Raw genomic sequence first — 14,387 nt, forward strand, 5'->3', positions numbered from 1 at the left:
GACTGCGTCCTCAGCGCCATCAGACCACCAGCGTTTGGATCTGAGCTGTGGCACCAACCGTCCTCATTCTGAATCTCAGAACAGCCGTGTCTGCCTCCGAGGGTCTTTGGGGGAAATGACGCAGTGCTCACAAAGTTTGCCGGTGAGGAAGCCCTCAATAGACCTCTGTCCTTGACATCCTAGTTTGGTTCTTCGGCCCACCTCATCAGACACCTACACGGGACCCTATGATTCCATTCTCTTAGGTCACCCTTTGTAATTTACATATGTGCAGACCAAAGGTGACCTGGGCACTCCAAAGGAGGAAGCAGGGCGACTCCACCCACGTAGAGCGACAGGCCATGCCTGCTTTTTGGAACTTTCTTTGGCTGATCAAGGAGCCTTTCCCCCAGTGTCCCTTCTACTTCTAATCTGCACTCCGAGGGGCAAGATTCCGTTTGGGATGAAGGAATGACACATCTTTAGAAACAACCTTTGTCGGGGGACCAGGAGGGAGAGATGGTCTTTAGAATTCCTAATTCCTCATCAGTACACATGCGTGGAGAGAAGAAGCAGGCTCTGGAGCCTGAGCCTGGATCAACTGCATACTAACAGCTAGGCTGCCTGGGACAGGCTCCCTCCCCACTAGGAACCTCAGTCTGGGGCTCTGAAATGGGCTCCTGAGATGTGCTGTATGTCACTCAGGCTGACAGTGTCTTGCAATGGAAACAGAAAACCGGATTTGGATTTGGCCGTGGCCATGCCAAGATAGGAGATCAACTGGGGCAAAGGGCTGATGAGTTGGAAGAACCAAGGCCATAGGAATTTATGGCAGCCTGGAGTTTATGGTCTCGATACGGGGGCCCCTACCCCCACATTCATGCTGGCAACGGCCTGGATAGGGCTTCCCTGGTAACAGTAGAGAAGATGTCTCCTGGCCAAGTTGAGGGAAGCAAGTGTGTGTGTGTGTGTGTGTGTGTGTGTATGTGTGTGTGTGTGTGTGTGTGTGTGTGTTTGGGGTAGAAGGGTCCCAGGGTCGGGTGGGGAATGAATGGGTCCTCATTAAGGTGACTCTCACCGGAGGGTGAAGGTGACAGAGGGGAGAGTCCATACTCCCTGAGCCCTGGGGGGTGCTGGGAACTGTGGTACCACTTTGTGTGTCTCAGGTCCATGGCAGCCCTTGTTCATCCTGAAAACACCGTGGAGGGAGGGTCATTCCCATTTACAGATGGGGCTTGGAGGTGGAGCGACTTGCCCAAGGCTCCAAGACCAGACTTTTGTTCCCACCTTTGGGGAGTGATTCAGGGGCCCTCCTGCTCAGCCTAACCTCGGAGGGTCACCATATTGTATCTAGCATACTGGAGGTGGTGTATCCCACACTAGGTGGTCCATGGTCCAGTCAACAGCAAGTCCCTCTGCACCCACCCACCGATGCCTCGTGTGCTGGCGAATGCTTAAGGAAGAAGTCTTGAGGTATCGTGCGGGCCATTGTGGGTGGCACAGATGCTGCCCCACCACTCTCCACACGACATCCCGGAGCAGAGTGGGGAAGAAATCAACCAACTTGTTCGCAGGAGCTACCTCCGCCCTGCCACCAAATGACAGAAGCAGGCGATCTCTGTTGACCAAGACACAACCCCATCCATACAGCTCAGCCGGAGGAAGGACCAAAGTGCCCAGATAGGGCTGGGCATTCTTCTTGTTTTCGTTGTCAAATAACCCTTGCTTTCATGAAACCTGCCCCTTGCTAACTTGTCTGCCATTACAGGCCACTAAGCATGGCTGACCCAGGTCACCGGAGGGACCCAGTATGGGCTCCATCCTAGACTCTGATGACTGAAGGGAGCCCCAGGCTCTCTTGCCCCCCCCTGCCCCTCACCCCAGATCCGCCCATCACTCTCTCCCCCACCACACTCCTCTGTAGGAGAGAAGATCCAAACCCACGGTATCAGCATTCAGAGCACTGGGAGTCCAGAGACCTGGGTTCAATTCCCCCTGGGTTCAATCAGTCCCTCAGGGTAAAAAAAATGCCCTCTGACCCTTGTGTCCTCCTCCGTAAAGAGAGGGCCAACCATGGTGTCTCTGATGGGAAACACTCCCAGGGGTGAGAGTGCTCGACGCTCACACACTTCCATCCTTACAGCTCCCCCACCCGCCACAAAGAGTAGACGCAGATCCCAGGAGTTAGAAAACACATGTGTCATTTATTTTGTTTTATGCGCCTTTTTTTGTTTGTTTGTTGTTGTTGTTAAAAGATATGGGTAAGTAAGAAATGGGTGTTTGGGTTTGTTTCTTGTTTCTTTGCCCCACGGAGATGGCAGTGATGGGGCTGCGGGGACCAGCATGGAAAAGGATGACCGTCGTGGCCCAGGGAGAGGCTGACAGATCTGAAGGCCCTTCCAGCTGAGGTGAGTCATCTGTCCGTCCAGCCAGGGTAGGGTCGCAGAACAGTTTGGCAAAAGCCATCGGCTGGGTCACCCCAAGAAACCCAGCCATGTCCATTTCGGATTCGCCACCCTGCCCTTCCCACCCTGCACTCTGGGGGAGTGGACTGGACTCTGTTGGCTCCTGAGAACTGCCTAAAGAGGGGGCTGCCTCGGCAGAAGCATCATGGGGGCCAGAAAGGTGGGGGCTGGAGGGCTGGGGACTGATTCCCGGGCTCAGAGGTTGCTAGCCTTAAAGGGGCACCACTCCCCCCACCCCCAAGGATAATCCTGATCTCAATTTTGCTTCCTCACTTGAGGCCCGAGCAACTTGGGAGTAGAGGAGCAAAGAGTGGGGTGACAATGGTGGTGATGGGTAGAATGAGCCCAGCTCCCTCCTCCGCCTTGCCCCAGGTCTGCCGGAGCCTCTCTGGTCAGGCTTTCTGGAGAACTGGAGTGGCTAGGGAACACGGATGAGAACCTGAGCAGGGACCAGTCTCTCCCCGGAGCTTGGGCCTGTCCTGTCTGACAGCACTGGGACATTTCTCTTGGACAGCCTGCCTGCTTCGCTTATCTTTCAATAAAAGGGTCGTGGGTCATGGTGGAATTCCCAGGCTCTGGGAAGGACAGGTAGCCAGTCTAACAAGCCACTGTTGACCTAGGCATGGCCCAAGTCACAGGAGGCATCTCTTTAGCTCCACTGGCTAACGGTATCTTCTAGAATGTTCCCAACGTTGTCCAGCGTGCTGGTTGTTTCTTCTGGGGAGCTTGTGGTGCCCCCAGGCAGATTTCCTACCCTTCTCGAGCCCCCATCTGCACTGTTTGCCCCCTCCCGTGTCTTCACTAGGCTGCTGTGTCAGACCGGACCCCTGCTCTCCCTCTCCCAGACTCGGGGAGGGAAGAGAGAAAGGTAGTCCAGGAATCATGAATTCTCCTTAATATTTATCTGCAAACAAGATGCTGGGCCCTAAATAGTTTGGGGCAGGGGGCAGCCTCGGATCAATGCAAGTTCTAGGCAGGGGCAGGTCTCTGGAGATGGGGAAGGTTTTTGCTTTTGAGGTTGGTGGAGGAGGCCCAAAGTCCCACAACTTGATCAGGGTGAGGAAAGAGAAGCCCTTCCGGCAAGGTTGCTCTGCCACGGGTAAGACTTCCCATTCGGATCCAGTCGGATGACCTAAGTTCAAGTCCCGCCTCTGCCTCTTGAGAGCAGGGTGAATTCCAGAGAAATCTGGCAACCTCGGAGAACTCAAGTTCATCTCCAACAGTGTCGCTGAGTAATTGGGAAGATAAACGAGGTAGGTGGGTGCCACGTCCCCCATGAAGACAATGCCTGGCTCTGAGGGCTAATTCCTCCGTAGCGCCGACCTGAGCCGGTCCACCATCTCTCTCTCACCATCCCTTCCTCTCCAGGCTCCACCTAGGCCATCGCCTGGGTCCCATCCTTCTCATCCAACTCATACCACAGCCCCCATCTGACCCTCTGACCTCAACCTGGCTGCTGCTACTAGGTGCTGCTGCTAGACGCTGCAAGATGGCACTAGCTCGTGGGGACCAAACAAAAGGTTTCCCAGTCCTGCGCCATCCTCACCATCATTGGTACGTTTACACCCATGATGAACTTCTGGGGCCTCCATCTGGCACCCTAGAGCCTTCTCTGTCCAGACAGCCTGGTCTCTCTACCTACTTCCTCCTACCCCAGTCTTCTGGCCCCCAGCCCTTGCCGGGCAGCCTCCCCTCGTGTGTAATGTCCTGTCTCAGCGGGGCCCCTGGCTCTAGTCCCACCTTCCCTCTCCCAGGAGGCTTTCTAGGACTCTCCAGCCCTCGCACAATCGTTACCATGGCAGGTGTCCACCTGCGACGGTTCTCTCCTGGCTGGAAGCCCACCACCACGACTCCAAACACCCACCCAAGTCCTTAAGAGAGGGAGGCCAGGTAGGGCCTTCCCTCCCAATAGCCCCATCCATCCTCGGCTGCCTGGGCCCCTCTTATGTTGGAAAATGGTCCTGGCAGGAGGGGGGCCGGGGCTTCTTCCTTGGCCTCTGGAGAGGTGGCTTTAGGAAAAGCAGGATTCCTGCGTGGTGCGCGCAGTTCATGTGCTCAGTTGCTAAGCGGAGGTGGGAGGTTCAAGTCCACTCAGCGGTGCCTTGAAAGAAAGGCCTGATGACCACCTGTTGGAAAGTCGGGCATGGGAGCCCCAGTAGGCTCGGTTCTGCTGACCCACGTGAGTAGCCGCAAGCCCATCGGGGAGGCAGCGATGGCTTTGGTGCTGGTTCGGGCAGGGGTCTGGAGGGGGTGGGGGGCAGCATCTGAGGTCGGGTGGCAGAGTGGGGGGAGGTAAGGCAGTCACCACCCGATCCACCTTCAGAGGTGCTGTGTCTGGACCCTGTGATCAGTACAAGGAGAGGCGGCGGGGGGAGAAGGGAGCCCTGCTTAAGGAGGTGCCCCATGTTGTCTCCGGACAGCTGTCCTTCGGGGCAGAGGAGGTGGGGCGGGTACGGATGAAGGTGAAGACAGTGGCCTCGGCATGACAAAAGCTGTCCATGGCAGCGGAGGACTCTCCAGTCAGTGTGTCCCCAAGTCAAAGCCCCATCGTCCAGTGCAGAAGGGCAGCAAGGGGATGTTCTCCTAGGCTCTCCACCTTGAGCCCTTTGCCCTTTCTCTTACTGCTCTGGGACTGACCCTGGCTGTGACCACGTGATCACCCGGCTCTCTTCTGAGGGGGTTGGGGGGAGCCAGCAGAGCCCCCGACCCCCCGCGACTTGCTAGATGACTTCCTGCTTGGTGATAGCTGGCTGGGGGATGGCAGATGGGGGCTTGATGATCGTGGAGATGGCTCCCGGCAAGAGCTTGAAGGGCTCAGACCCTGAGCCACCTGGCGGCGAGGGCTGTGGAGTCTCAGGGGTGGCTGGAGGGACAGAGAGAGGGGCGCTCAGAATCCCTGCCCTTTGGGGAAGTCAGCAAAGAGTTCTCCCCACTCTCTGAGATTTGGCGTCCTCATCTTTGGAATGAAAGACCTAAACTAGTTCACTCCTAAAACCTCCTACTACTCAAACCTTCTGAGCCCCACGTGGTCAAGACTAAATCTCACGAGGTTTGAAAGGCTGTGCACAGAACAGGTTTGGTGTCTGGCCTTGGCACAAGAAACCCCATTATGAGTCAAGCACTTCCATTTTAGTTCTTGAAACTTACCCCTCACCGGCCTCCCGCTCCCTTCGGTCAACCACAGATGTCCGAAATTGCATGTTCTCAATAACAGGATGCTTGCTCAGCTCATTTGCTCAACTCCTACCCAATTCCCAGATAAGTTTAACGACTGCTTCCCTTTTGAAAACCCCTGTGTAAGCACGCCGCCCCCCGCCAGCTGTGCCTGCTAGCAGGGGGTATAAAAACACCGCTAAAATTTTCCACTGTGCGGCTTCACTAGCTCAATGCCCCGAGTTGCTGAACCCGCCCACAAGCTTCACAATAAAGCCTGCTTCTAAAACCTTGTTAATTGGATCTTTGGTTCTGTTTCGTGCCCAAATAAACCTTACAGTTGGGTGGTGAGAGCTTTCCTTTGTCCAGGCCTTATCAACTCCCCAGGCCCCCCTACTATCCGAGATGGAGACTTGGACTATGTCTTTCTACCCAGGACCCTAGTCTGACTCTCTCCAAGGCAAGGGGCACGTGACAAGAATCCTTTTCTTTGGAGAAGGAGCAATAATCAATGAAACCCAAAAGTTGGCTAACTGGCTCTGACTATACCATTTCTTGGCTATTTCAAAGATTAGCAACAGAAACTATCCCATAAAAGAATTACGTTGATCCAATTATCCTGCTTTACCTCATTGGACATCATCCCAGTAACCACCTTGGGCAATGGACAACCTTCTCAAAGAACAACCTCAATGAAATGAAATCTCATTTCAGTAAGATGAGCACATCCCAGGGATCATCTTAACTCTTTGAAGAATTTGACCCAATGACCTCTTCACTCTTCCAACATCTTCTCTGAGAGAATCGTCTAACTCAGGGAATGTCCTCATACAGTGGCTAAGTTAACCAAGTTGGCTAATGGATAGATAGTCTGACCCAGTTGGACAATTTAACCTCATGGTAAAGATCTCCTAACAAAATTCTCACCCAATGAAGATCTTCACTCAAAAGCAACTTCACCCAGGAAGTTGCCTCATCCCAGGGACAGCTGTATTCAGTCGAGGCTGTCAGTCACCTCAATGGATGGCCTTACTGAAGAGAGAGCCTTAACAGATGACCCCCTCATTCCTCACTCCTGATCCCCTACCACAGAGCATGGGTGCGTCTGAGTTTCCATCAACTAGACCCGACCATCTCCTGCTTCTGCTCTCAGATAGCCATCCTTGCCCCTGGCTGGGTAGTCTCCCAGATTGCCCACCTGCCTGCCCCCTGGGACGGGGCCACTCACACATCTGTCCATTGCTGAGATGAGCGGGCATCGTGTTGGCAACAATGACATTGGTGCCCATGTGTTCCTGCATCAAGTGAGGGTGCAGGGGATGGTGGGCATGAGGTGCATCACCGGAGGACCCTGTGGGTGAAGAGGAGGTTCAATTAGAAGGGAAGATCTTGGATGTTGACCCAAGACCTCGAGGCATCATCTTCCTTGGGAATGGCCACCCGACTTGCCCATCCATCACTGATAGTACCCACTGGTTGCTTATTCTTAGGCTAGTAAACTGGGACTTGCCATTCCTATCCTTACAGAGGATCCAACAAACCCAGAGAGCCAAAGTGATTTGAAAGGAACAAAAATGATATAAGGAAGCTTTGCGTTACTTAAATATGAAGACCAGTTGTGTAGTGTTTGCATAGTACTATGATGGGTTTAATCCACGACTCTTAAAGCTCCTTGACAGCCAAGGTCTCCAACCATTTTGTCCCAACTAACCGTCCAGTCTCAGCCCTCAAGCCTCTGCTCCAATCCAGTGGCCTTCTCCCCCGTCCACGAGCTTCCTGTCCTCTCCTGACTCTGTGCTCTTGCTGAGGCTGCAGCTTTCCTTAGAGACCCTCCCCTTCCTCTTGCCTCCCCTCTCCAGCCCCCAACCCATTCACAAGTCCAAATCCCAGCTCGGGTATTTTCTCCATTAGGAAACCTCTCCCGAGTGTCCCCACAACAGCAATCCCTCCTTCTGAATTCCCAGTCACTTATCTGTAACCTCGTTTAGGGGACCAGCCTCTGTCTACAGACATGTGTTCATGTGGACATTTTCTTTTTGCTTTGAGGTTGAGCACAGTGTCTAGAATTCAGTAACTGTTCCCAAAACAAAGCTGTGTCCAGGAGTAATAATATCATATAGGGTATGATTTGCTCACAAATATGACAGTGACAGTAATGAAAATGTAGGGCGAACAGAGACCTGGCAAGCACACCTAGTTCAGCCATTTGACTATCGAGTACCCATCATGCACCAGGCACTGCTTTACAGAGCCTTGTGGGCTTTAAATACTTTTTTTAACTATTCAAGTCAGGTTTTTTATGGGCTTTATATAATTTAATTCTTCATCATTATCCCATTTTTATAGATGAGCTAACAAGACACCAAAAGCTTCATTTTCTTCCCCAAATTTATTTGGCCACAGAACGTAAACTCCTCATCCTAATTTCAATGACACCTGATTTGTGACAATCTCATGTCCACAAGGATGAGGTGAGAGTTAGGTGAGTTAACCTACGATGATGGTTCTCGCCTCCTGTCAATTTTGCCCCCTCAGAGGAAGCTCGGTTAATGTTTGGAGACAATTTTTGTCCATCACTGTTGGGGACTGGGGGTGGAGCAGGAAGATGTTACTAGCATCCGGTGGGTGGAGGCCAGGGATGCTACTCATCATCCTGCAGGGTGCATGACCGTCTTCAACGTGAAGACTCATCCGACCCAAGAGGTTAACCATCCATGGTTGAGAAGCCCCTGCCATATAGGAAAGTGCTCTAAGAAGACCCATGGCTATCGAATCAACTCCGACTTGTAGGACAGGACAGAACTGGTCCCCAGCGGGCTCCCAAGGCTGTTTGTCTTGATGGAAGCAGGCTGCCACCCCTTTCGCCCACGGAGCACTGATAGGTTTGAACCACCCACTTCGAGTTCAGCAGCCAAGTGCTTAACCACTGTGCCACCAGGGCTCTGGAGCATGTCAAATGGGGACATGAGATGGTTCCACTGTGGCCCGCACAGGGAGTCAGAGTGGGGTTCACTTCCCCCAAATCAAGGGTGTTAGATTACTGATGAGATTGTTGGGAACCTTCAGGAAGGATTTCCCTCATGGAGTTACTGGGGAAACAAACTGTTTTGCTGTCTGTACCACACCCAGCGTTCACTCTCATTCAAATGGCCTCCCCAGGCTGGGCTGGGCCCAGGTGCTCAATGGGGCTTTGAGGAGAATGGGGAAGTAGGTGGGGCTCAGAGCGTGTCCAGAAGGATTCAAAGAGCATGAGGTCTCCTTCTCACTCAGCTGATGTTCCTGGTCCACGGAAGGACATGGGCACCAAGTGGCAGCACAATGGTCCAGGTGCCCAAGCCACACACCTGGACACAGTCCTGTACTCATCGTCACACCTACCCATCACCAAGTCCTGTTTTCCATTCTGCCTTAAACCTCTGCCTGCCCACTTCTCTGCGAAAGAAGAGTTCGGGTGTGACTTCCTCAGAGAGCACTGTCTCACCCCAACCCAATGATATTCCCATCAAACCCCACTTCTTCCAACAGAGCAGTTATTTTCATTGTCCTGATATATTGCTTGCACAGGTGATGATTTGCCTGATTTAAGTTCCAAGAAGAGGGTCCTTCCACATCTTCTTCACCAACCACCGCCCCCCCCACATTGACCTGGCACACACTAATTAGTCCATACACATTGAAAGAAGAAAGGCGAGCAGGTAAGGATGAGGTGAGGACCATTTCCAAACGTCTCCTTCTCCCCCTCCTTTGAAGGAGCCATCTGAGGGACTCTACATGGGAACCTCTGCCGCCCACCTGGTCTCGGGCTCACTGTCTGCTTGCTTCTTCCCCTTCTCTGACTCCATCAAGATGCACCTGGATACTCCACCTGGCGCCTTCAGTGACTTTATCTTTCCCTCTGCCTCACCCCTGCCGTATTCCCATGGCCACGCCCTGGGCCCCGTGGTGTATCCACCAGGCGTGGTTTTGTCATTTCCTGCCGCCCACCCTAGACATTTGGCAGTGTCTAGGACAGAGTTGGTTGTCACACCTGGGGTCCAAGACTGCTGTCTGGTAGGAGCTGATGAATTCCTACAATCCACAGAGCGGTCCCCACCACAGAGGATCATCCAGGCCTCAGGGTGCTGTTCTGAGGCTGAGAAATCCTGCCCTCCGCCAGGCCATCCCCACGAACCCCTCTGAAATGTCAACTCAAACGTCTTCACCTGGATTTGACCTCGCACCCTTCCAGCTCACAGCATCGGGCACCTTCACTACCCAGCACATCGCTGACCCCACTCATCTCTCGCCTCGTCTGCCTCCCTCCTTGCGTTCAGCCCAGAGTGTGAAGCCCACTGTTGGAAGCCTTCCCTCCGTCAGCATGTCGCCAGCCGAAGCCTTGCCCACCCTTGCTGTCTGCACTTGCGCACTCCCCCCTCCCACACTCACTCTGCTCACTTTGGTACACCCTCAGTCTGGTTTGCATTCCCCTAGCACGCTGACAAAATTAATGACCAAGGTTCTCCACGTGGCCAAATCCAATGCCGGCCCTGCTCCGGCATCTAACACTGTAAATTAATCCTCCTGAAGGCATGCTCTTCTTTGGGTTCTGATAGACTGCCCTTTCCTGAGTTTTCTCCTCGCACTCTGGCTAATCTTTCTCCGTCTCCTTCCACGTGGCCCCTGGTCTCCTCGCTTCCACCCCCTGGGAAACCTGGGAGCTGCCTTTCATTCTGAACCTGAGCTCAGGTTTGAGCACCGGCCTCCTTGCTATCGAACACCACTTGGATCTCCAATCTCCGTCCACTTCGGGATCATCTCAAGTCGACTTAAAGTCCCTCATCAATCACTGGGTCCACCCCACCGCCCTCACCACCACAGACCAACCCGCCCTCTCCCAGTGAATAACTGCCATCATTCCGGTCGTTCAAAGTGACATGCTAGACGCCACTCTTGACATCTGCCCTGCGCTTCACTCGTCACCTCCAATCAATCAGCCAATCCTGTGGGCTCTCCCTCCAAGAGCGGTGATCAAACTACTCTCCGCAGCTCCGTTCCCACAGTCACGCCTCAGGCCACGCCTCCATCACCCTTCACCCGGTCAGACCCATTCTAATGGTCTCCGGCCTGCATGCTGACCTTCCTGAAGTCTGCTCCATAGTCAATGATCAGAGTGATTTCCCCCAAACAGTTAGTCTGATGGCCACTGGTTTAACCATGTCTACAATAAATAAAAATCCAAACTTCTGCCCAGGTCTGCAAGGCCATGTCTTTATGATTTTGCTTCTGTTCAAATACCCATCTTTATCTCATACAAATCCTCCCCTCAACCTTCTTCCTCAACCCACAAATGTCTCCTGTCCTTGGTCTTGATACGAATGTTCTCGATCCTTTCATTTCCATCAGGTCTTAGAGCAGCGGTTCTCAACCAGTGGGTCGTGACCCCTTTGGGGTTCGAATGACCCTCCCACAGGGGTCGCCCGATTCATAACAGTAGCAAAATGACAGTGATGACGTAGCAACGAAAATAATTTTATGGTTGGGGGGGGTTGTCACCACACCATGAAGAACTAACTGTATGAAAGGGTCGCGGCATGAGGAAGGTTGAGAACCACTATCTTTAGAGCAAAAGTCACCAGCTCTTTCAGAAAGGTCTTCCTGGGCCAAGCTATCAGAAGAGGCCCCTTTTCAGTTACTCTCCATCACTGTACCTGTTCATGTCAAAACCTGTGGTCATTTGGCTTGTTTTGTGTTTGATGGCTGTCTACTCCCATCACACACACACACACACTCTCTCTCTCTCTCTCTCTCTCTCTCTCTCTCTCTCCAGCTGGACAGAAACTTGTCCCCTGCTGAATCTCCCACTTTCAACAGTGACTGAACAAGTGCACCACTGTCTCCATTTTCCAAACAAGGAAAGCGGTGAGTGCAGGTGTGCACAGTGGTCCCTTGCCCCCGCTGCCCACCTCTCAGCCCCTCCTGAGGCTGGCAGGGGCCTCCCAGCAGCATCTCCTGCAGCAGGCTGTCGATCTTGGCCATGCCGAAGAGCTTGATGAACTGAATCTGCTCGATCATCTGCCAGGTGATGCTCTGCAGCGTGGGCAGCAGCAGCAGCAGCTCGCCAAAGCGCCCTCGCGAGTCGTACTGGCGGTCGTTGATGTAGTCCTCCAGGCTCACCTGCATCTGGGAGCGCAGCCTCTTGATCTTGCCTGGGTCGCTCAGCCCTTTCGCGTCTGCAGCAGAAGGAGGCGGGGTGGGAGGTCAGTGGGCCCAGTTGGAGCATCTGGGGAGTCCGGATCCAGACCTCCGGTTGGGGGTGGGGTGGGGTATCTCCCTGACTCCTGGGGCCCAGACAGGGGGTCACTTTGCAAGTCCTCTGCAGGGTCAGGCTGAGGAACCCCCAGCGCACACAGCACTCATAATGGCTTCCTGGGCTCAGGAAAAGGATTCTGCCGCCTACTGTGTCATCTAGAACTGAGTGATAGGGGTTGGACTTGAGGGCCAGGATTCGGGACCATCCCTAAGAGTGTCCCTATCAACCTCCTCATTTACACAGGGGGAAACGGAGGCACGGAGCAAGGAAAGCACTTGCCCAGGTCACACAGGGAGTGCCCACACACTTCCTGACCTCAGCCCACATGGGTTCTGTTACCTTAGAACAATCTTTTGTCGCCACCCCCTGCCGACCCTCGCCTGGCTCCTGCCTCCCATCACCTCAGGACCCCAGGTAAAGCCCCCTCGTCTACATTGTGCGTAGCCCCCAAGCCCAGAGACCACATGGCTCTTCCTTTCACCACTTCCCCCCCGGCATGTCCCATCATACGCTGACCTCAGGGTCAGGGGTAGATCTCATCTGCCTCCCACCGGCAGTGGTCCATGCTTGTTTGACAAAGGAGCCGACAAAGGGATGTAGAGAGAAATGGGAGGATGGAAGCATGGTTCTGATAAATCCCTTCCTGAGGGAGCTCGTGGTCATCGGTGCTTTACCACAATCTTGGTGAAGGCGACACTTTGCCCTTCTATAAACAGAATGTGGTGCACCCAAAGAGCCTCACTCCCACTCCCCGCCCCCAGGCTCTCCTGGCTGAGCAACACTGCGTATCCCATCATCAGTCACCCAACATTTATGAGCACCTACTACCTGCCCAGGGAGCCCTGGGTGGGTGGTGGGCTACAGACTGGGTGGCCAGCCTCTAAGATCAACTCTCAGCTATTTCTTTGGCCACCGCAGAGGCTCCGAAAAGCTGTAGCCATGCAAACCAGACCTATTGCTTGGCCAGTGTATGCCTGGCTGGCCAAAAGCACTGGAGGAGTGCTGATGAGGTAGGCAAGTTCAATAGTTCAAGCACCAGCCACCCTCCGGGAGAAAGATGAAGCATTCTCTTCCTGTAAAGATTTCCAGTCTCGGAAACCCACAGGGACAGCTCTACTCTGTCCTACAGGGCTGCTGGGAGTCAGAACAGACTCGATGGCAGTGAGTTTGGTTTTTGGCATGAGACTACATGGCTGCTAATCAGAAGAGCGGCAGTTTGAATCCGCCAAGGCCCCCCAAGAGACAAAGAGGCGGCAGCCGGCTTCCCTTAAGATGACAGCGTAGGAAACTCTCTGGGGCAGTGCTTGTCTGTCCCAGAGGGCGGTTGTAAGTCAGGGTCAACTTGAAAGCGTGCCAGGGCCTCGACCTCTGCCCTTCCAACCAGGTTGCTGACTCACTTGGCAATGCTATCCCTGCCCATTCATTGAGCTACCTGCCCAGCACTGCAGTGGACACAGCCTGGCTGCACACTGAGTGGAACTAGACCCGCCAGCTCACTGTCTTCGGACAGTGTCTACAGTTAGGGACTGGCCCGTGGGGAGGATGAGCAATGGGCTCCGAACACACAGCCTCAGAGTCAAGCTCCATCTCCGCTCCTTCCTCGTTGTGATCTTCCTAAGCTGATCATCTTCCTTTGCCTCAGTGTCTCCTCTGCAATGTGCGGTGAGTGAGGGAGCCTCCTCCCTCCCAGGTACTGTGCTGTGAGCAGTAAGAGATCATCCACATAAGGTATCTAGACCTGTCCATCAGTCTGTACCCTAGAGTCTCTGGTAGTGGTTAACACGCTCAGCTGCTAACTCAAAGGTTGGGGGTTCGGGTCCACCCAGCGGCATCTCTGAAGAAAGTCCTGGTGACCTCCTTCCAAGAAATCAGCCGTCGAAAGCCCTAAGGAGCACAGTTCTACTCTGACACCCATGGGGGTCACCGTCTCCCTGGCAACAGGCTCTAGCTTCCCCTTCATTACTGTGATCTCGAGAGGGGACCTCCGCCAGCAAGGTCCCAGCAAGCAGGGAGCACCTGGCACACAGAGGCTCTTTCTCATCCGTAGAGGGGAGAGGAAGCCAGCCCGCTTCCTGGGCTCAGGCACCTCGATGCTGAGAGAAGAACTCGGGCTTTTCATAAAACCCCCAGGTTCTCAGCAGGGCAGATGGCCAGAGTCAGGGCCGAGGGGCGGAAGGGAAAGTAGGGGGGTCAGACTGACATTCTGCTAAGGAAGGAGTAGAACTACTGTCTGCAGTGGACGGGGCAAGAAATAAGGGCACAAGTGCGTAGTTCATCGCTACAAAAATCATGAGCACAGACGCCAATTCGTATTCACTCCTGCCTCTCTCCCTCCCTCAACTCACTCACTCATACCTCACTCACTCACAACTCACTCACTCACTCACTACTCACTCACAACTCACTCACTCACTCACTACTCACTCACTCACTCACTATTCACTCACTCCCTCTCTCAACTCATTTCACTCACTCACTCACTCACTACTCACTCTCATTCA

At 53.8% G+C, this 14,387-nt stretch overlaps 1 protein-coding gene across 2 annotated transcripts in view; it reads right to left on the reverse strand.

Moving 5' to 3' along the window:
- Nucleotides 1–2,163: 2,163 nt before the first annotated feature.
- HNF4A (hepatocyte nuclear factor 4 alpha) overlaps nucleotides 2,164–14,387 on the reverse strand; it is a 30,985-nt gene continuing 18,761 nt past the window's right edge. Inside the window, exons 8-10 of one of the 2 annotated variants that reach the window (XM_045295264.1) lie at nucleotides 11,540–11,806; nucleotides 6,796–6,948; nucleotides 2,164–5,307 (exon numbers count right to left, since the gene is read on the reverse strand). In XM_045295264.1, the coding sequence (XP_045151199.1) occupies nucleotides 5,165–5,307; nucleotides 6,796–6,948; nucleotides 11,540–11,806 (563 nt within the window). In that variant the 3' untranslated portion in view covers nucleotides 2,164–5,164. The remainder of the gene's footprint in view (nucleotides 5,308–6,795; nucleotides 6,949–11,539; nucleotides 11,807–14,387) is intronic. The other variant, XM_045295265.1, reaches the window with a different exon arrangement.

This window comes from Echinops telfairi, unplaced genomic scaffold (genome assembly GCF_000313985.2).
Source record: "Echinops telfairi isolate 266 unplaced genomic scaffold, ASM31398v2 ScPeMD7_5592;HRSCAF=6446, whole genome shotgun sequence".
NCBI classification, from domain to species: Eukaryota; Metazoa; Chordata; class Mammalia; order Afrosoricida; family Tenrecidae; genus Echinops; species Echinops telfairi.